A 23,468-nucleotide genomic window follows, 5' to 3' on the forward strand; every position below is an offset into this window, starting at 1 on the left:
AGCTACAGACTTAATTTAAACTGTAAATTGGTCACAAGAAGTTAATCTATTAATGATGTACTGCTTTTTGATATATTATATGGTTTGTTCACGGTCGCTGTCGAAGTTTTATGCTTTTTTGTGCTCTTTTCTGAGTTTATAATGGGTGTGTATTGCGTGAGTTAGAGTGGGTGACATCATCACTACAGTGTAGCAGCCTCAGAAAATCTTCTTAGATTTTTCTCTTAGAATTCGTTGGCTTGACCACAATTTTAACTCTTCATGCATAATTTGACACCAGAAACGTAGTAAATTTTGTTGTGGTTCCTCACATGGGCTTTTTAAATCCCTCAGACTTATAGATTTATCTTATTTATCGTGTCCTTCCAAAGGACAAGAGTAATACTCAAGAGAAAATTCTCGATTGGCTGGGAGTTTGGAAACATTAATGTAAAAGATGATTTGTCATGTCAGCACAAACAATGATTGCAGATATAACAGAATGAAGTTAAGTGTACTACATCCAGAGTACTGCATCTGCTACTACAACCACTACTACTGCACTAATTACTACTAGTACTACATGGTGCTACTACTAACAGACACACACACACACACTGTTCATTGGGAACAGTTGGGTCTCTGTATCTCACAGTCTCATAGTCCACCTCTCTCTCGGTCTCACAGTCCGTCTCACAGTCTTATAGTCCACCTCTCTCTCTGTCTCACAGTCCGTCTCACTTACTTAATGATGTCATACAGAGCCGGTTTTCCTTATATGGTAATTTGCCTACAACCTCAATTTTGTCCAGCTGCGAACTTTAGCACCTCTCAAACCACGCCCCTCGCTCACACCACACCCCCTGAGCTACTGTCCGCAGCCGAACCATTCTCAGCCTGGTAACTCCTACGCTGGGTCTTTCTGTACCATTGCTTCAGGATCTTGGCCAATCAGAACACAGTGGGCTTTTGGAGGGGTGGGGGGTTTTAAAGAGACAGGAGCATCTACAGCTCGTTTCAGGCTGAAATGAGAGCTTGCATTCTGGGGCTGTAACCCAGAAATTTACTTTTGAAAACTCTGAATCATTCAAAATGATACAAAGTTTAAGGTTAGCAATCCAGTTCAGCCTTCAACAGCCAGCCTTCACACTGCAATTTCACCAGAAATTGCACTGTCTAGTTTTTATTGTTTTTTTCAGTGAAATTCTAAATTGTGATGCTAAAATAATCATTCCCAATAATTGTGAATCATATCACAAATTGTAATATCTGTCAAAATAATGACATTCTGTTTTGTTTTTTTACCATATCTGCAGCCCCAGCCACTTACAGCGGATATTCAAAACCTCACAGTAGAAATTAGGTAACCTAAAAGGTGACATTGCTCTCAAATGTTGGTGATACATTTTGTTTGTTTGAAAGGTGAAGTTAGTTTTAAATGAACAGATGAACACTGGTAATGTGTTTGAGTACAGCTCTAAAATCTCAAATAATTTAATGTAAGATTAAAATATTTTTCACCATATTTGATTAGTTAATGCACCAAAATCTTGGGTCCTCTCCTGGATTTTGTTATTTTGGCTTTTATTCAAATTGTAAAACGTGCCAGGTGGCTTCAAGATATATTCTGCTGCTACTTTTACTTAGTGATTCCTCAATGTGGTAATAGAGGAAACAGGAAATGAAGTGTCTCAGACCGCAGCCTGAAAAAAAAAAGATGTTTCAGCTGGCAGGAAGGTGAACAAGTGAAAGAAGGGAGGAAACGTTAATGTAAAAGATGATTTGTCATGTCAGCACAAACAATGATTGCAGATATAACAGAATGCAATAGAAAATTTGATTAAAGATATAATCTAATCCGCAATAATTTGAGTAGTTATTAGTCCAAAACTACACTTAATTCTCCTGTGTTTAAGTCAGTCCATAATGTGTGTGATTTCTTCATGGACATGTGAACTGGGAGTCATGGTGTTGTCATGGTGACGCATTTTGCCCTGAACATTATGAAGATGTTCTGCTGCACGTTGTTTTCTCTGACTGAAAGAAGTAGAAGTAAACAGAAGTTTTTTTATACAACAAAAGCAGATATATTCCATGAGTCTCCATGCACGATAAATGCCGTTGTTTATTAGTATCCTGAGGCGACTGACCCAGCGGGGTACGTTGTTTGGCAATCATGTTTGTTATAAACTATTCACTCTGATCTGTTTCTGAGTCATAAATGACTAAAACGCCGGTAAGCAGATTTGCGTGGAACAGATAAAGGAAACACATTTTTATGGCTCTGCAGTTGACCCAGGCTGTGAGAACTAATGTATTCTGTTGGTTTCAGAGACTTGACGCTGCTATGAGTATGTGTGCAGTGGAGTACAACCATGCACTACTCACAGTCTTAGGATAAGTGACAGAGACTTAAGAAATGGCTTCCAAACAACATTTGTGGTACCAGAGCATGTAGAACATTTGGTCTAAATGATCCTGTTCACCCTTGCTTGGATCAAACATATACAGTGTAATGCTGCTGTGTGGTGTTTTAGATTCAGACAGCTGGTTTCAGCCTTATCCAGAATAGCCCATAGAATTCACACATTTATCTCGTTCCTTCTTTCTGTTCCTTTTCTTTTCATTGTCCATATTAATGATTAATGAGTGACATATGCAATAAATAGGAAGCAGACACACAAAGCTGACTCTTAGATTTACTCCTCTGTAGGTCAGCAAACACAGAGACATGTGTCACATTGGTGGTAAATGCAAACAAGTGCACTAAAGCTTTGGTTTAATTTCTCCATGTGGTAAGTTGTGATACAGTGAGGAATGTGCAGCATGTGGACTGGTTGAACATAGCTGTTAAGAGGACTTTCTGTGACGATGATCAAAGGAATATACAAGAAAAAGCATTACTTAAGTCCCGGTATGAATAATTCTTATCTTAATGCTAATTTGTAAATAAATCCTAAGGCCTGATAACACCTACTGTCGCTAGGGATTTGTCTACAGCCCATCAGACACTGTTGCCGTACAAAGACAAAGCTTTATTGTTAGTGTGTTGTCTCAGGCTAAAGTCTCTGAGGTACGATGCCAGCCATCCACTATGCTCTCACATCTTGAGACCAGCTGTTTTGTTGGCCTGTGCTACCGTAGCATTTATACCAGTTCTATACACACTGTAAAAATAAAGTTTTGAAGTCTACCCAGTGCGAGACTTTGACACGACAACATCAACTTTCTGTAGACTTTTACAGTTCAACACAACAACAAACCAACCTAAATTTAAAAATACAAATTAATAGTTGCTGTGCTCGGATGAACTGAAACAAGCAGGAAGTAAATTTGGCTGAGAAGGCCAAAACAGAAATAGTAACAAAAGTTCTGACAAAGTTACACCCAATGCATCAGACATTTGCTTCTTTCCTCTTTGAATTAATTATTTAAAAACAAAAGGGTATATAATACTTATACACCCAAATTAAAAGCATGGACCCACTAGCATCATTGTTCGGTTATAATTATTTTATATTGTAGCTTGTATAAAGCCTAACAAGTTTTGAATCATTAGAATGTCAACTCAGAAAGAAATATACATTTATAAAGCCCCGTCTATTTTAAGCATATAATGTATATTTACATTTATAGCAGACTTAAAGCTCCATTAATAAGGTTTTGGCCATTAGGTGGCAGTAGAACTTCACAACAACCTGACAAAGACAGTCCTCACATATGAAGTTATAATGGCTAACATGTTTTAAAAAATGATATTTATAAATAATACAAAGAGCTTAAAGAGGCTGAAAAGAGTCAGGTCATGATTCTCTGTTGGTTCCCTGAGAGCGACTCTACAGTACCAAATTGACTTTACACTATTATTCCACATACAAGCATTTTGTTTGTTCATGAACTAATTACATTTAAGATTATTAGCATGATTTGCTGATGTGTTTCTAAACAGCAGTTAATGTCTTAGATTTTGTTGTGGTCTAATGTCGTAAAAGACTCATCAATCATCATTATAAGACACATGCCTTTGGTGTGAGAGACCTGGGTTCAATCCCCCACTGTGACCCATCCACCATTGTGTCCCTGAGCAAGATATTCAACTCCTAGTTGCTCCAGAGGACCTCTGACATATATAGCAATTGTAAGTCAGTTTGGATAAAAGTGTCAGCTAAATGAACAAATGTAAATGTAAATCAATCAATTTATGGAGTGACATCACAAAACTGTGTTTTTTATGTTGGTGGTTGGCTGACAATTTTGTTTGCATTTGAAACATGGATTGATGCCTTAAAACCCTTCAGATCACATTTGTTTTACACAACATGTAATGGCATACCAAACCTATATCTGATCCATCTTTTGTTACCTCTCAGCATGGATGGGTCCAGTAACAGATCAATTTGTGTTTGAGTAGTAAACATTCGTAAATATTCGTGTCAGGAAGGTGTGGGGACGACAGGAATGTGGAGATGGAGTGCACATTCTGTGGATTGGGCCTATAATTAAACTGTGATACGTAGGACATACAGAACTGTGCTAACACCAGGGAACCAACAGAAAAGCAGTGACCCTGAAGGAATAATATGGGCGTGTTGTCATGATAGTTATGCTCAGGTTGAACTACCTCTTGACAGAGTGTTAAACAGCAGCTTGACCCTATAAATTAGTCAAGTGTGTCGACCACTTCTGTAGCTCCACGTCCTCTTCTGAACAGCTGTACAATTTAACAGCAGACATGTTGGCTTGAGGTCAACTGGCTGCTCTTGTAATGCTCATTCTTAAGAGATGGATCATCATAGCCACAGGGCTGACTCATACTCTGGGCTGGTTTAAAAACTGCTGGAGCGCTCACAGAACAAACAGAGTCTGTTGAGGGAGGGACTCCGCTGAGCACTTCTCCGAACATCGGCCCTGGATATTTGGGACAGAAACTCTTGATGTTAAACTTGAATATGGACTACACGGTGCTGCTGCTGCTGCTGCTCAACCTCAGTGGAGCAATTTGTGCCGTGGTGCAATGGAAAGAATTAAATGAAGCAAAGGTGAGACATAGTTTGCTCTGTAATTTGTTTAAACGTGTATACATGCAAGATGCTTTTGACTTATTTCAACAGCAGGTATATATAGTGTACAGTAAATAATTGTTCTTTTAAGTGCATGAGAGCTCTATTGTCTGTCTCTGCATTCACAGGCCTATTTGAGGCAGTATGGCTACCTGAATGACCCCGCTGACCCACAGGACCCTCATTACCTAGAGGAGATCATTGAAGCGCTCAGGTAAAATAGACTATTGCACTTTCAAGGGAAAAAACAGGTAGCTAATGACAATAAGTTAATGTTATAGCACATGTTAGATTTGTATGAGGGTCTGTTACAGTGGGGGAGGGTGTGAGCTGCCCTCCTTGCATTGCCAAATCAGTGTGCTGTGTTTGTTTTGTCTCCAGGGTTTTCCAGAGGGTGAATGACCTGCCAACTACTGGAGAATTAGACGAAGCTACTCTGGAGGTGATGAGACAGCCGCGCTGTGGCATGGAGGACCCCTTCAACAAGAAGTTTCACAAGTACAGAGTGATGGGTGCGTAAGGAGAAAATCTTGATTTCAAGGTCTGGATCAGCAACCTATATATATCTGATAGGTCTTCACGTTCTATCAATTTTTAGTCTTTTAGAGACCTTTAAAGCTTAGGAGAAATGGTTGGATCTCTAAAAGCAGCAACTTTCATCCTCTCCATTTTAACCCGTATTCCAGGAACTAATGAAATGTTCCACTCTAGTAGCGGTGTTAAGAGCCTTATTTAAATGCTCCGTACTTATATAGCTTATATATTTAAAGTGTATTATAAAATAGAAAATCATTAGATGTTATCCTTGCTATATGACAATGATAAACAAAACAGCTAGGAAACTAGGAACTACAAAATAAAGTCCCAGTGGTTACCTTATCTTTTCTGAGCTGACAGACTGACTGAATACGTCTTCATTGTTGAGTTTCCACTGTTTATGGAGAGCTGGAAGAGATTTTAAAGGTCAGAAATCACAAAACTCAGTTAGAGAGCATGCATCGATAAAAGTCTGTCAAGTCTGGTTTACAACAATAGTCAGGTGCCCATGTGAAGATTAAAACAGGGTTTTTTCTTGCTGTAATCATTCCTCCTGTTCATACTGGCACTAAAACATCAATTGATGGGGGGGCAAAATCCACACTGTTTTTCAAAAAACTGTGAGACTTTTAGTGATATAGACCGTTTTGTTGTGTTGGATTCCTCTCTTACAGGTCATTGGAGAAAGAGGAGTCTGACCTATCGCATCTACAACTACACACCTGACATGAAGAAGACAAATGTGAAGATGGCTATCCGCTCTGCCTTCAACTACTGGAGTGACGTGGCTGCTTTGGCCTTCAGAGAGATCCACTATGGCAGAGCAGACATAAAGATCTCCTTCCATAAGAACGACGGATACTGCTCTGTCCCATTTGATGGCCGTGGTTAGTATTTTTCTTTAAATGTATGTTTTCACTGTAAAACACTTAATTTTTTTACTATTGGGCCTGCTGTCCCCTAAAACTGTTCATTTGTACCACTTGCAGGTCATGTACTGGCCCACGCTGAGTCACCAGAATCTGGCATTGTCCACTTTGATGAGGATGAGTTCTGGACTGAGGGAACATATTATGGTACTAATCTGCGTATTGTAGCTGCACATGAAATCGGCCACGCCCTCGGCCTGGGTCATTCTCAGTTCAGAAGCGCTCTGATGGCTCCGGTCTACTCTGGCTACCGTGCCAACTTCAGGCTGCACACAGATGATATCAGAGGCATCCAGGCGTTATACGGTGAGTGCATCAAGATGGCCTACTGGACTGCATCAGAGCTCTCAACTTGGTATTGATGGTGAATTTACATGAATCAGTACCTGTGACTAGACCTCACACTTCATGTGGTCTCTTCATGCAACTGCAGATATAATAACAGATGCATTGTTAATCTCATTACCATCTGAGAAACACTGTAGAGGTTTCATGTTCTCTGAAGAGAGTGGTCTGGGGAATGATACCAGTCCCGTTTGCGACAGATCAATCTTGGCGCCGATATTAGCTTATTTCATATATATCGCTATCACTGATATATGTATGTTGATTGATACGTATCAAGGAATTGCAGTACAGATATGCCCATGATAAACAGTGATGCCATCACATTTATTTATCAACATTAAAATACCTCATATATATTTATCTTGGTCAAGCATTTTTTACAATTTGTATAACTCAAATATTAATATTGGTATCAGCTACAAAAATCCTGCATTGGTGCTTTCAGCAACCAATGTATATTATTATTTTGTATTATGGGCTGTTTTTTACTCATTTCAAAATAAGGTAATGTTTATCAATATGTCTGCTGATCAACAACTGTTCTTTTGAGAGGTCTGAGACACCCTAGTTAGATGTCTTTAGATTCACTTGGGTATCTCATTAACCCATATCAGTGTAAAAGTCTGAGTATTTAAAGTCATAAAATAAAAGATCATTCATGTCGTTTGCAAAGGTCAAAATAATGACAGAATGCATTCATTCTAAAACTTGTAACTTCCCTGTTTTTACAGGCAAACGCATCACCAGCACTTTAGCCAGTCCCACAACTTCAGACAGTCTGTTTCCCACAAAGAGCAGCCATGACACTGAGAACGTCCCTGACCCCTGCACTGCCACACTGGATGCCATCATGCTAGGTAAATCAAATCATCTGTGACAGTTTTGCAATGGTGATTTGTTTACTTCAAGTCCATTTTCAAGACAGGTTTACATTATTTTTTCCACCTCCTGTATGTGTGAGGACAAGGGGACGGGCATCAACAAATGAATACTTGCTGCACCATCATACAAAGACTTTTGTTTAGGACAACAGCAGAATCACAGGATGTGCTACTGTTTGTTTCACCAGGTCCATGGAGGAAAACCTTTGCTTTCAGTGGTGACTACGTGTGGACGATCTCGGATCTGGGACACAACACACCAATGAAGATTGACAGGCTGTGGAGGGAACTCCCTGGAAACCTGAACGCTGCTGTGCACTCTCAAAGAACCAACAAGACATACTTTTTTAAAGGTGCAGTTGTTGTCCAATATAGTGTCATGTGTCTGTTCTCCAACTGTCGAGTCCGAAACTTAGGAAAATGTTTTGTGCTGTTTCTGGTCACAGACAATAAAGTGTGGAAGTATACCATGTTCATGCTGGACTACGGCTACCCCAAAAAGGTCAAACGGATCCCTCCTAATATTGATGCAGCCTTGTACCTGGAGAAGAACAAGAAGCTGGTCTTTATCAAGGTATGATCAAAACACGTAACTGCGTCTATATTTATCATTCTTCTTGTAGAAATCCTCACTTTTTATATCCCATCTCTGTGCTGTCTGCCTGTGTAGGGCTCAGAGCACTGGCAGTGGGATGAGCTGAAGTATACCGACTTAACTCTCTACCCCAAGCCGCTCTCTGTGCTCTTCTCCGGAGTGCCCTCCAGTCCGGATGCAGCCTTTACTTGGACCAACGGCAAAATCTTCTTCTTCAAGGGAAATGAGTACTGGCGCGTAAATGAGCAGCTGAGAGTCGACAGAGGATACCCACTGGGAACTAAGGAGCGCTGGATGCGATGCTAATGGTCGACCATCAGGGGGCAGCAGGTACCAAGAGGTCTAACGCAGGGGTGCTGGTTTCACTCCAGGGGCATTGACAACCATGCAACCTCAACAGCAGTGCTTGATTGTGGTTTCTCATCTACCATTTTAAAAACAAAAAGCTAGTGTGGGGATAGGATTTTTATTTCACTGGATCAGATTGTAACTAATCTACTCACGCCCTACGAAGCAGGCTGGATTTTGTGAGACTTGAGTTCTTGAGCACAAACGTGTGTTTTGTGACAGAGAGAATTACGTAAGATTTTGCATGAGCTCAGGAAGAAATCAAGGGGATGCTTTCTGCTCTTCTCTCTAACATATGTGTTGGATTATGTGTCTTAATACTTTCAGTGAGATATGGGAGTGTGCACTCTGTTGAGAGATTTTGTTTAAGTATGTTCAGTGCTCTTAAATGTTACTTATTTCATGAATCACACTGTTCTGTGAGACGCCATGTGACCTAAATCTGTCATGATTTTTTTTTTAAAGAAATGAAATGTTACGTTTTCTACAATTAAACAATGTATTTTTTTTTTTTTTTTTATCGCCTTTCTGATTGTAATTTCTAGTCACCAGAAAAGTGGCTCAGCATTCCCACAAAAAGGATAAAAAATACATTGAGTGTTCACTATGATGAAAGGCCAGTCTGTCCTGCATTGTGTTGTCTGCAAAAAAAACAAACAAAAACAAAACGTTGGAAGCGCCATGGCAACCCCAACCAGTAGGAAATCCTCCCTATGACCTCTTTCTTGCCCATGAAAAATCTGGCGACTAATTCTGCCAGTGTTGCTAGGGGCCTGAAGAGACAAACAGTGCAATTAATGTGATTCAACCAATGAGCGAAAACTTTGTATCAAACACATTTATTTAGCTTTGAGATTTCTATCAACAGGTATGTACAGATTCAGGTAACAAGTGCGTTGTCCCCGCAAAATTCAAACAACAAGGTAATTATTTAAAAATCTACAAATTAATGACAAACATGCTTTGTTTTTTTTGTCCTTTTTTTCTCAACACTACCACATACTTCATTATATAAATTAAGTTATAAAACGTTTACTCCACAAGCATACAGTCTAAAAACACAAAATGTCACAGAATTAAGAGTCCTGCTGAAAAAGATCCTGTTCAAAGCTCATGCAAAGAGCTTTGAAAATACAAACTGTTAACTGTTATTTGCATCATTCGGTTTTTGCTTCACTTTGTTTTACTCTCTCAACACACTCCATCTAAAACAAAAAAAAATACACAAAATGAAATCTCATTTTAATGATAAACTTTGACAAATCCTACGACCACACGGTTAAACAGTTCGACGGGTAATAACGCAACACTTCACGGCAATGACTAACTTTTTAAGTATAGTACATGAAATGTCAAACAAATTGCTTTGTCATAGAAATACATCTGTTTGAGGCTCGTACTTGCTGTTTATGTATTTAATACACGATGAGAGGAAATGGAGGACTTTACTTTGTTAGTATCTGTTTTTAAGTGTTTCTCTGAGAAACACAGTGGTTGCAGTGGTTATAGCTTTCATCAGACAGGAGCCTCACTCCTCTCACTTCACCCCAAAAAGCAGCATTCTCTTTTACTGATCACCCAGGACTGATCAATCCTGCAGAATAAACCCTTAGCTGATGGGGAGCGGTTTATTGGTTCTACTCTACGTTAGGGAGGCACAGTAGGAGTACCAGAGAGCACTAAGTAGTCCCTTCTTATCATGGTTTTGCTCAGACTCTGACGACTGGGGTTGTAGCTGTAAGGGGTGCAGTGGACCCGGTCTCATAGTCCAAGTCGACCATAGTGTGGTTGGCGGTGCCCAGGCTGCTAAGGGAAGTGCCTGTGCCCATCTGTCTGTCCCGCAGACTTTGCAGGTAGCTCTGAGAAGAACAACACAGGGAGATGGGAGAGATGAGTTTACGTGCACTCAACTTGACAAGGATTTTATGACATCAGAATCAGTATCGGTATCTACGGCACACGCCATGTTGGGTGACACTGACCGGTGCCAGTAGATCCCCAGCGTAACGTTTCACTGGGGTGGGTTTACGGCGGTACGTGCCTTCCTGCCCACCTGCCTGCTGTCGCTTCTTGGCGTCCTTCTCCCGAATCCGCATCAGCTGGACTCTCTTCTGTCTCCGACTGATAACGACTGTGAGGAGAAAGGGAGATTCAGAGGCAGCTTTTTAACATCACTTCATCACCACTCACATCACAGTCACTGTGTGTTTGTAAAATATAAACTTAAAACATCTGGGATCATATTAATCAAACTGTTTGGACTTAATAAATCATTATCTATCACTTTTTCTAGCAAACGTAAAAATAAAAGATTTTTATCAGATTTCTTAAGACCTAAAAATGCTCTTAAATTTAAGAGAGCAGAGGAGGTGTCTTAAGTGGTCACGATGAATAAAACCTTATATTCAACATAAAATCATTTTAGACCTTTATTTGCACTTGATTTGAACATTTACTAGGACATAACTCCATCTTTTCTTTTTCCTTTGTTTATATTTATTTGTATATATCCGGGTTTAAAATAAGCAATTTTGTTTGCAATCACTTTCAATGCAAATTCATGTTCAATGTGGTATTAAATTCTCCCTATTACATGTTTTCTCAGCAGCAGAACATATCTCCTGATTTGTTTTTGTTTCCCTATATGTATGTTTATTAGATTGGTGTTAATGCCACATATTCATTGCTAGTGGAGATGCTAAGGATTTCACAAAAAAATCCTCAATCACATAATCTTTTGGTCACTGTGAAAATGTCAAGATTTTTTTTGAACAAGAATGAGGAAATGGTCAGATGTAGGGTAAATTCTTATCTCTGATTGGCTGTTCCTGATCTGAGCACACGATTAATCATGTGATCACTTGAGAGTCACCAAGGGCGAGTTCAGCGCAGACAAAACGTAGCAAAACGTTTACACAGCTGATTGGGTAACACCTGAGACATGCCCACCAAACAGGAGCAAACATACCTCGAAGCCCGTTGCAGAACGTTTCAAGGAAACATGCTGTTCAAACTGAAAACGTTGCAAACCGGTGTAAAACATTTTGAGATTGAACTTGCCCCAAATGTTACTCCTACATTTTAAGGAGAAGTAACTCGCTTGACAACCATGAAGAGAGCCTCTTTACTCCCCTCTTTGCTCTTTAGAGCAGTGGTTCTCAAAGTGGGGTCCAGAGACCCCCGGGGGTCCTTGAGGGGGTTCCAGGGGGTCCTCAGCAAAATAGAGAATAGTTTATTTTCACTAATATCCATCTATATGTAACACAAAAACAGAATGTTTGACTATTTTAGTCATAAGTTTCAAATACTTTCAGTAATAAAACATCTAAAAGCAAAAATGCATTCAGATGGGGGACTCCGGGACAAAAGCTAATCAAATAGGGGTTTGTTGTCTGTTTTGTGTCAGTATAGGGGTCGGTGATGTAAAAAAAAGTTTGAGAACCACTGCTTAAGAGGATTCTTAAGTGAAATTCTTACCCACCCCTACAGCCAACCTCAAAGTGTCACGATATCTCCTCCTTACCCTCAGTGTGTGAGAAGCTGTCATCGGTCAGTTTCCACTGGACCAGCACTCCTATGAGGCTGAGGGCGGGCCAGATGCCCAGAATGACCCAGCTGTACCAGCAGAGAGGTGGCCCAGGTGTGAGGCGCAAGCATTCATACACATACTTGGCCAAAGCCAGCATCTCCACAAAAAAATCGGCACACACTGTCATGATAGCTGCCCCGAACACAGCCGTGGAGAGCATGGTGAAGAGCTTTTGCCACTGCAGGGTCAGCACGGCAAACAGCATGCCTGTTCCCAGAAGTGCACCCAGTGGGACCCAGACTGTGGTCGGAGTGTAGAACTGGTGAGTTACCAGCAGCGCGGCGAGAGCCAAGAGGAAGCCCAGCAGCAGGCCGGTCATGAAGAGGCCGACGCTGCGCACCAGCATGGTGACCAGACCGCACAGCAGGCCAATGCCGAGCCCGATACCCGCGCTGGCCTCCACGCTCAGCTGGGTGTCCAGCACGTGCTCCTTGTGGCACAGCAAGAAGATGATGATGGAGCCAAACATCAGACCAGACAGGAACATGACAGCCTTGAAACAGCGGTAACCTAGAAGACAGGGGAGATAAAATGCAGAATTAGGAGTTAGGAGTTGGAAAAATCAGTGAATAAGCAATTACTATTTTTCATTTTATAAATATAAAGTATTACTAATAGAATCTGGTTGCAGAGGAAATCAGTAACATGTACAGGTTTACCCGACTTGATATGATATATTTAATGGCTGCACTGTGGACACAAGTTTACAGTTACAAGTGACATTTTGATCGTGTATTACGTCATCCCAAAAACAGTAAGTTACAGCTTGTATAATGTCAAGGTCTGTGAGCCAGCAGGGATCACCTCACCAAAGAAACAGTAGATGATGCCAAACAGGCAACACATGGAGCAGATGACGGCAGGGATGATATCATACTTCCTCTCTATCTCCAAACTACAAGCGTCGACCTCGGCTATGCCTGCCCCGGCCCCTTCGGGGCTCAGCCCAGTGGGATCTGCCATTCTGGGTGAATGTAGGAGGCTGAAGTTTGGGACGAGGTTAGAACTTCCGCTGGCGTTATCTCAAGTCCATCTGAGCAGGTTTGTTGACTGTAAGAGGGGAAAATGTGTTGATGAATTAGGAAAAAATAAAGTGTGTGGCTCAATCTCAGTCTAGTCAAAAAAACAACAAGCTTATATACTAAATGCACGTCTAAAATGGCATGAAGCCAACCTTTTAATCTGATTGTCTGCAAAACAATGCTCTACAACATTTTTTCGAGTAGTTTACATTTCACCTCCACCTTCCTCGTCATTTCTAGAACGCGCACCAACTAGTACTCTTGAAAAGATATATATGATACTTAAACTTTCAAGCCTGTACAGAGCCACAGAGGACGGCAGTGGGGCAAAAGGCGCATGGGTGGACTTCTCTCTCTGAGGCTGCTGGCAGGCCTCCTGCATGATCTCACCACAGCCGAGATCCGATTACAGCTAACTCACGTTTTCTACTTGAGACAACTGTCAGGAACAGTCGGCCCTGCATTTACTTTCTCTTTCCGCCCCGTCTACCTGCTCCCTCTCTTTCTTCACCTGGAACTCTCGCTTCCTGATATCTATTCTCTCTTTAACACTGAAGTGTGCCTCAGTTGTTGTGTCCTTTTCTCAGACACAATGCCGTGTAATTTGTATGTCCTGCCTATCAATGACTTTACACGGAAAAAATGAGAGCCCGTTGGAAAGTTTTCTTTTCTTCTACAGTCCCTCGCAGTTCTCCAAGTCCTATCTCCCTCTCTTTCTGCTTTCCATCAGCAACAACTGCAATGTCTCATTTATTCGCTGAAAGACAAAATTTTGGAAAAATGTGTCCACAAATGTGTGTGTCCAGTTCAAGTCTACAGAGGTTTGTTGTAGGTTATATTATATAGTGTATTAAAAGGATACATGAAAATTGTTGAAATTAAGATAATATGTATAGTATATAAGAGGTCTATTTATTGTATATATTATTCCTATTTTATCTTATTTAATTTTTTAATACATTCCCGCATGCTGCTGGGTCATCACCAATAAAGGCACATCTTATCTATGTAAAATGATATGAGGTGGGAGCAGTAATGAGGTTATATATTTATATTTATACATATAAATCTAATAAAAACATCACATACTAAAGTGACTTTTGAGTTATAATATAATAATAATATGCAACTAACTTGTTTTTACTTCTACTTACAAAACTTTAAATGACTTGCAGATCTAACGGATGACCTAAGTAAAGGTTGGGAAAAAAATACCTTTATAGTGAATGTGAGGAAAGACGTTAGACATCTTATTGACTATAACAAGAAAAGTAGACTGGATAGATGAGACAGAGCATTAATAAAATCTAACTTTTCTAACAAAATGAGCCCTGCAGGAGAGATCTCTGTATACAATCAAGACTATAATCTTCACACCAATTTAAAAATCTTGTGGGATAATGTGAAAGTACACACAGGGCAGCACGGCGGCTCAGCAGTTAGCACTACTACACTCAAAGAAAGAAGGGTTTGAATATGTTTGTTAGTGGTTTTTTGTGTCTCATATTCTCTTCATATCTGTAGGGGTTACCTCTACTGCTCGTCTGTAGACACTCAGATTAAACTTTAAATTTCTAGTAGAGGTGAATATGGTTTGAGTGTGGGTTTGTGATAGACTGGCTTCCCTTGCCCAATAAGCGAGGACTCCATGTGATCCCTGAACAGGATAAGAGGTTAGAAAATGGACTGACTGACACAGGAAACTCATTGTTATGGGCTTTTGTCCCGCTCTTTGGTCTCATTACTGTGATCGGCCTTGGTGTTGATACAGTCATATGGGAGTTGGGTTTTTTTCACGTTACAATGTGAAACTGTTAACATGTCAATGTGTACTTTCAAAAGACATGTATGTTTTAAAAATGAGCCAACAAACTTCAGCAGATATTATTCAGCAGATAGTTTACTTAAGTCAAATGTTTGCCCCAGTCTGCCCTTGTCCAGTATGACAAGAATGCAGCATAAGGCCACCTGGTTGGTTTGGATATGAAACACCTGCACCCGCTAGCTTCCTGTCATATGTAGAGCTTTTCTGTGACTGCCTCTGTTCTTAAGCATTTCCCCTATTTACCTGCTTGGTGACCTTTTGCTGTTTGCAATTGTGGGCCTTTTTTCCTTTTGGGAAATGTGAAACCTTAATATAAACCGGCAACATTTTGTAGTTTTGTAGGAGACCAGAGATACTGCGTATGTTACTGAATATTTTAAACTCATGTAATTCTTCTGTAGTTTTCACACTACACAGTAGCTTATTTTGACAGCAATTACTGTAATTGGACACTAACAAAACTTGCCAATAACATCCTGTTGCTTCTAGCCTGCCCGAACTTTGAATTACTGTTTTGTGGTCAACTTATTTAATATAGTTCAACCATGAGAATAATTCATCAACACTAACATAAAGTTTCCAGCCCAGTTTCCTATTTTTTTTTTACCATGTATCATATTTGGCTACTATTACATTTTATTTAGGTAAAACAACTATTTTCCAGTTTACCAGTTTAGTGTTAACTAGTTAATATTTCATCATTTTAACTGTAATTTATTAAACTCCTCATGCACACCCATATACACACTCCCATGCCTCTGTGCGTCTGCCTCCTGTTACCCCTCCGTGAGTCACAATGGCGTCCTATGTTTAGCAGGCTTGGAAGTCCTCGCCGCTATGGGAGAATAGAGCCATTATGGGGCAAGACAAAGACTCTGAGGCCCATGCTGTGACCTCTAGTGGCCCTCAGAGGAAACCATGCAGATGAAAAAGGAGACCACATAAAGATAGCTGAGAGCACCAAGGAGACTGGTAGGTCCCAAGTGTTTGCTTAAAATTGGGTGCCGAGTATTTGCCTTCAGGGGGCTGGTGAGTGATGGAGGGAGGGGGGGTCCTAACTAGACACAGAACTATCTATCTTCATGACTGGAGGCCCCAAAACCTTGATAATGCTTCCTAGCTGAATTTTCCACTAGCAAAAGTCGCCTGGCAACTAATCCAATACAAGTCAACTAGACTAGGGAGTCTACAGCCACGCTAGCAGCTCTGAGAGGCTGTACGTAACTGTAGCTAGCTGCTAACATCGTCATGCTCACAGTGACAATGCTAAAAAGTAATATTTACCTGGTACACCATCTAAGTTTAGCCACTTAGCAGGCTAACAATTTGCTAATTAGCACTAACCATTAAGCTGAGGCTCATGGGAATGTCATTAGCTTTTCAGGTTTTGAACAGAACTGATGATACTGCTAGAAAAGTCAGAGGATCAATAAAGTTATTTGTCCTCTAAGTACCTAAAATATCCGCACTTAATTTCACAGCAAACCATCAAGGAGTTGCCAAAATATTTCTCTCAGAAACAAAAATGTGAACCAAGGGATGATGCTAGAGGAAAGGGTCAGAGGATCACCAAAGTCAGCAAGATTCATCATTTGGGGACCATAACTCCACAAAATACAATGAAAATCCATCCAAATATTGTTGATATATTTCCATCTGGAGCAAAGTGGCGGTCAACCGACTGACTGACCACAGGTCAAAAGTTTAGCAACTGTTTCATTTACAGCATGGACTAGCTTGACTACTAGAGGCTCGAAAAGTGTCACATTTCTTTACTTGTACTTGAATGGTTAGAACAATAAGCACCCATGATGACCTCCAGAAGTATCACTTGCATTTACTTAAGAGGCAATAGGTGGGGATGGTGTGTTAACACACAGTAAGCATCAGCTGCAGATGAGCTATTGGAATATTAAGTTTCCCTTGAAACAAAAACCTGCCCAAGTCAGGAGTATACTCCCCTTGAACAAACAATACAGGGGGCTGAGTAGTGCAGATTTGAGTGCTCAGCTGCTTAGAAACAGGCAGGGCTGACTACAACTTCCCCACATAGCTAATTTGGGTGTGTTTAATGAAAGGGTGGGTGTGTGTGATAATCACAGCCAAGGATTCTGCAAGTGCTCCTCCAACTTGACGACCAGGGCCAGCTGAGAAGCTGAAAACCTGCAGTGTTATGGCTTGGCTGTTTGACAGCTTCACTTGGAAGACTCTACCAAGAATGTGAGATGCACCGGGGTCTGTGCTCTGCTGGGGCCATAAATCATGCCACCTTCAGCTGAACACCCCAACCAGCTGAAAGACTGATCGAGCCCAGACAACAGGAACCATTAAGCTAACTGTCGCAGCGGGGGTTATTAAAATGCCATCTTGTGTTAAGCATAAAAGTGGATAAACATGGATAAATGTTATGCTCATCATCACAATGACATCTGCTTTCACCATGAGTCATATTAAGCAAGACATCATATAGGCCACTACTGAGCTTCCTCTCCCTCCATAGCAGGAAGCTCGGGGGGAAGATGAGGAAGTGGAGCATCAGCTTTCGGCAGGAACTTACCCATGTGTTTGTGACACGGAGCAGACACAAGAAAAAAATGCTGGATCATCAGCACTGAAACATCACTTCACCTCAACAACACCATTCTCTAGATTTCAACTGAGAGTCTGGGAACAGGAAACACAAGGCAGCTAGGTAGGACGCTGCACTGCCAAAAAATTTAGGATTGCCAATACGAACGACTGGACAAGAGTAATCTGGCCATTCAAGGAGACAGCTGGGAAGGCAGCTTCGCATAATAGGCTTGTAATCTGCATGGCTCGCAGGCTGATCTACATAATACTTGCTATTGTGTATTATTGTAGTAACAACTTGCATAATGAACAAAGCACCACGTGATAATCAGTTTACACTTTTTTCCAGACTTTGAAAGCCCAGAAGTTTTGTAATTCTTATCCAAATACTCTGGTTCTGCCGCTCCATGCAGCCATTTTCAAACCATAATGATGCACTGGTCATGAAGGTGTAAAAATGTTACAAATTTCTGCAGACCTTTTATCCAAAAGTTAATACCTGCCGGTGCCACGCGTCTCCGCTGTCACATGCCCCAGTCACATTCCTGTCATTTCAATTTTGCAGCTGGTGAGGGCTCTAAACCTTTTATTTTTTAATCCAGATTTTATTGGTGCATTCACAATTGTGTTATTACATTGTGCCATTTTAGGGGCAACTGTGATCAGGAACTACCTCGACAGGGCTTTGCTGTGCAGATCTGGGATGTAACTTATTCATATTCATATAATCATAGTCAGGTCTATTCTTCTGTGAAGCTGTCTTCCCAGGGTGTCACATGGCCTTTTCCCAGTCATCAGCTGCTTATACCAAAGCCATTGCAATTAATGTGGATCTTTCTTTACCTAAGAATCTGAAGAAAAAAGATGTTTCACTTTTAACACAGATCTGTGAACACAGTTTCCAAAATTGTAAATTTTATGCTAAACTATTTGCCTCCCAAAGCTGACTCAGTTCACCCAACCCAACTTCAAGCTGTTCACAATCTCACTGGCAGTTGTAAGATTTCTGAGTCTCCTATTTCCGAATAAAGATCATTTAAAAAAGGTCAAGATTTTAATTCTCACAAATCATTTGCCCTGTGGCCACGGACCCCAATAACAATAACTTTGTAATATTTTATTAGTATCTAACTTCTTTCCCCCTCATAATCGCTCAATCTCCTGCAGGCCTGAGTTAGTATAAACAATAGAGGTCTTTCAACTTCAACAGCTACTTATAGGGAGGCCTTAAAAGACAGAAAATCAGAAACACAATGAGCAGTCTTTTGAAGAGTCACATGTCAACGGCGCATGCGTGTACATACTGTAAATCAGAAATACACATGGTCATTAACATAGTAACGTCCAAGTTAACTCTGTGCTGCAGTAAGTTGGAGTTGTGATCCAGCAGCAGAGGAAGGAGAGTACAGTGAGTGCAGCAAGGAGGGGCAGCTGCGCATCGCTCTACTGGGTTTGTGGTGGAGAGTAGCATTTAGTAGGCGGTGTGGTGGAGTCTGATGTCCATATGTTAGTGAGAGCATGACAGTACAGCTTTGTGTATGATAATATATGCTGATGATGAACACTAGTTTGGCGTAAAGAACCTAAATGTAACCACCCATCGTGCAGAAGTGTCCTTGAAAAAGACGCCAACATCCGACAAGATCCATCAGACCTCCACATGAAGTCGAGCTGGGGGAAATTTCAGTGGGATATGATAAAATGTACAGTATATTTAATCTTAGTATAGCTCTTATCAAACCTGTGTTTTTATTTGTTTTAACAGGGAAGTGGCGTACAAGAAACACGGTTGCTTAGACAGAGTGCCAAAGTAAAATCAAGTAAGACACTGATTGAATTGAGATAATTTGTAGAAAGGTTTGTTGTAGGAAGGCAGTAGTGGTTCAGACCTCCATGCAGTGCCTATATATGTCTGCAGCTCTATCATTTAGAGCAAGCCATTTAACAATAATTGTACCTCCTACAGCGATGTCACGAGCCTAAAATATCACGTGTCCTTCATTTTTCAGGCCGACTCAACACCACTCTCATGTCTCAACTATAACCAATGTTTAAAGTGCTATAAGGAGCCTATGGATGGATGTTTCAAAATCACTGGTGTCAGTTTTTATGTGGTTTCCATGTGACAATGTTTTTTTTTCTTGCACCCAGGAGTCTCCAGATCCTTCAATGTCAGAGTCTAACACAAACTCAGGTTTGCTCATCAGCCATTTCAGGTCTTGGTTCAGTTAAGACTAGTGAGTGATTTAGGAAGTGAGGACATCGACTGCGCTGAATGCCGAAAACAATTACAACCATAGGTGTATTCAATTTATGCCCTTTAACTACATTAAAATAACAAAGACATAAAGCATTGCATTTGGCACTACTGAAATTTTCCTCTGCATTTCTTCTCCCTTACTTTAAAAATATTCCTTGAGGTATCAAATAGGAACACACCAGTGATGCACTTTCCTAAAACAGGAGAAAGTTACAGGTACAGAGCAAAGCGGCCTCCTAGATTAACCACAGCGATACAGATTGTACAGATTATACAGCACAGCTCTTCCTCAACACTTCTCTTATTCATAATGATAAGCTTTGAGTAGGTCTGTGCAATTAATCTAATTTTATTTTGTATGATTTCAGCTCCCAATTAACAATTATAAAAACAAGGTAATTGAGATAAAGCTATTATTGTGCCAGGATTTGAAATGATGCTCTCGTTTTGTCTTGCGTTATAAACACAGCGCCCTCCTTTCCTTTACAGCGGTGGTTCTCGCCCATCCCTAAAAGCCCAAACTCGCTCTCAGCCAGGCTGTGGCGTGTTTAGATCAATTTGAGCCAAGATGACGTGGTTTATAACTGGTATAACTTGTTAGTCAACATCATTAGCTTCAGCCTCGTTAAGACTGTTTCACACTGCATGAATTAGCCTAGCTGTGGGATTTAGGAATTTTGTTGCAATGATATATAATCAGTTTTTGAAACGAAGCATTCAATTTTAAAAAGTTCAACAAATGCATGATGTTTCCTAATTCAATGAATACTTGTGTTATATAGTCGTAATCACAATATTGACCAAAATTCTCACGATTATGATTTCTGCTGTAATTGAGCAGCCCTAGCTTAGAATCACTCCTCAGAGTATAGATCTGTCCATGTGCAGTGCATATGGACAGATGGAGGAGGCGTGAGCACGAGGCCCCACAGAGCTGGAGAGCTAACCCAAATATTCTGAAGACTTCTGTGATAAACCTGCTAAAAAATCATTACTTGTGAAACTGTGTTTATGATCTTACATAATTTCTATACATCCCAACAACAACTAACGACAGAGGAGAAGCTTAGTATACTAAGAATGATTCTGTCATTGGATCCTATTGAATACTCATGAACATACACTTTATAATACTACTGAATAAATGACTTAATTGTGTTTTAAAGTAAGCACAGAAAGCAAGGAAGTTCATCTTTTTCAGCTGTTACAACAGCTGGGGAGTAAAACAAGACATTCCCTAAACTTCAAATAAGTGCTCTATGGCAGCTTTAGACACAGAGATTTGTTTTATAATGTGAACTAAAAAGTTAGAATTGTGTTTTTTATTTTTACTTACTACAATACACAAAGTTAAATAATGCTGCCATCTCACATACGTTTGAAGCTGTAGATGTAGAGATGGCTAGCCAGCCAACACCTTAATTAGAAGAATACACCTTAGCCTATGGCCCTGTTGTTTTAAGAGTGGGGGAAAGACTGCTTGTGTTTAAAGAAGAAAGTGGATCCAAACACAGTAATTAACCCAAACTTCAAGCTAAAGCTTCTCCTCATAAAATGGGAATTCCTGCTTTGCTGTGCGGGTCAGCTGCTCTTAATGGGCACACTCTCTCCCCAACAACACTCAGTACATTGTCAGAGTATACTGTTCAATATGTTTGTTTAATTTCATTACACGTGTTTAATCGTTGAAGATAAGTCAGCATATTCTAATGACAAAGATTGCTAATTAAAAGCTACCATGCAAAACAACATGTGCAGTCTAACTTTCATCAACCGCTGCTCTTCGTGCTTCCCTCCCTGCCTTCTCTTTTTCCCCCCAAAGCAGGGAAGGGCTTCCTCTCTACTTTTTCAAAGGGGCAAAACCATCTGGTGCAGGCTGACAGAGTAGGTCAAGTAGATTGGGGGAGGGGGGGGTGCGCGCTGAGGGGGTGTAACTACAGACTGTAGTTCCCAGTAAAGACAGGACCTGTAGGCTGTCATCAAACTGCCCAAAACCCCAAGAGGCACTCCCACCCTGGATCACACAGCAGAACCGCAGGGCCAGGGCTTTCTTGCACGCTACGTGGGCCATAAAGGAACATTAAATGTTTGCATCACAAGATTAAGGATGTTTCCATATACAAATGTTTATGCATATATGGGTAAATATAAAGACAAAGAAACACAAGTTATGTTAAGAGTGAAGAATTGTTAAACAACCTGTTTACCTAACATATGACTGGATTTAAATCAAAAAAAAAAACAAACCAAGAGCTGTAAGCTACTAACCATCTTCCACTAGCACAAGTCCTGCTTAACTAACTTAAAACCTGGAGCTGTTAGCCAGTGCGCTGATTAAAGCACTGTACTGGGGGATTGTGGTCTAAATCTTTGGTTCAGTGCACACCAATAAAGCCTTTATTATCCTGGATCATTATGTATTTGTCCTCAAAGGCTGAAGGATAAGTTGCATGATGTGCCTCAAGTGCAAAATGCTTTAAAAGTTGTGCAGCCATGGGAGCAGCCTGGCTTGCTACGTGTTATTGCAAACATTTCCAGCTGTTTGGCACTGATCAGTCAGGAGGTGGAATCTCTCAACTTCAATCAATCATCATCTGTATAGAAGTGTGCGGCTATTGTTCACAAGGATAAACTGGAGTTAACTGCATCCACATGTACACTGGCAGAGAATTACAAGACAACCACACCTTGGGGTTTAAAACGAAGAGTAGCCTAGTGATGAGGACATCTGCAACACACACACACACACACACACACGCACGCACACACACACACACACACACACACTTCATTTAGTAAAGGTGATTTAAAAACTTACCGATGAGCCTGTGTGTTGGGCTGCTGTAACGCTAACTTCTCCTTGACAATCGGCCCTGTCAACCAGGAAAAACACCCCACCATTCACACACAAAAGCGGCGGCAGGGTACCAGGGAAAACCGGTTTTCTCCCAACTTCTCCCTAGGCTCTTTTTAAACTCAAGGGCTGAACTAAACCGACAACAACGGCAATCATTTTGTTCCCTGCCTCATGCAAATCTTTTTAAAATGCGAAACAGGCTCTGCCCACAGATATGAGGAGGGCTTAGCTAGTTTCCACTCTGGCCCGGGTTTAACAAACTAACCGGTGAAGTTCCCGTCTGTGACTCCTCACCAACAACTCCAAATCCACCTCACTGGAAAATCTTCCTCACACTCCTCCCCTCTCCCTTTCTCTCCGCCGAAGTAAACTGCACTTAAAAAACAAAAGAAGGTGAAAAAGTTTTTTCCCCCCCCTCTGAGGTAATCCCCTCTCTATCTCCATCCAGTGTCGTCCGTTGGACCGTTGGTCGGGGAGGGGAGGGGCGAGGGGGCACAGCGACAGATGAGGCCGCAGCGTTGATGAGCTCGCTAAATATACCGCAATTAACGTTAACATGGTATGGGGGGGGGGGGGGGGGGGGCTATGATGATGAAGAGACATTTTAAGGATTAAGTAAATCCACCGTTTTTAAAGGATTTGTGAGTTATAATAGCTTTATTAATAA

At 40.8% G+C, this 23,468-nt stretch overlaps 2 protein-coding genes across 4 annotated transcripts; one reads left to right on the top strand and one right to left on the bottom strand.

Annotated features, from left to right (window-relative positions):
• The first annotated feature begins 4,864 nt into the window (after positions 1-4,864).
• On the top strand, positions 4,865-9,287 carry mmp19 (matrix metallopeptidase 19). Its single transcript, XM_046029077.1, has 9 exons — positions 4,865-5,018; positions 5,168-5,253; positions 5,421-5,551; positions 6,251-6,463; positions 6,566-6,811; positions 7,585-7,710; positions 7,923-8,087; positions 8,181-8,308; positions 8,405-9,287. The coding sequence occupies exons 1-9, from the start codon at positions 4,914-4,916 to the stop codon at positions 8,633-8,635; spliced, it is 1,431 nt and encodes a 476-aa protein (XP_045885033.1). The 5' UTR covers positions 4,865-4,913; the 3' UTR covers positions 8,636-9,287.
• Positions 9,288-9,500: 213 nt separating this feature from the next.
• LOC123956704 (transmembrane protein 198-like) lies at positions 9,501-23,280 on the bottom strand. Of its 3 annotated transcripts, none has more exons than XM_046029080.1 (5): positions 22,763-23,280; positions 13,076-13,316; positions 12,201-12,776; positions 10,731-10,808; positions 9,501-10,536 (listed from the first exon to the last, which is right to left on the bottom strand). In XM_046029080.1, the coding sequence occupies exons 2-5, from the start codon at positions 13,227-13,229 to the stop codon at positions 10,484-10,486; spliced, it is 861 nt and encodes a 286-aa protein (XP_045885036.1). In that variant the 5' UTR covers positions 13,230-13,316; positions 22,763-23,280; the 3' UTR covers positions 9,501-10,483. The 3 variants fall into 3 exon arrangements, with proteins under 3 accessions (XP_045885036.1, XP_045885035.1, XP_045885034.1); XM_046029079.1 differs by having other exon boundaries at positions 10,719-10,808; XM_046029078.1 differs by having other exon boundaries at positions 10,660-10,808; positions 22,763-23,279.
• Positions 23,281-23,468: the final 188 nt, after the last annotated feature.

Source organism: Micropterus dolomieu, linkage group LG18 (assembly GCF_021292245.1).
Source record: "Micropterus dolomieu isolate WLL.071019.BEF.003 ecotype Adirondacks linkage group LG18, ASM2129224v1, whole genome shotgun sequence".
NCBI lineage: Eukaryota > Metazoa > Chordata > Actinopteri > Centrarchiformes > Centrarchidae > Micropterus > Micropterus dolomieu.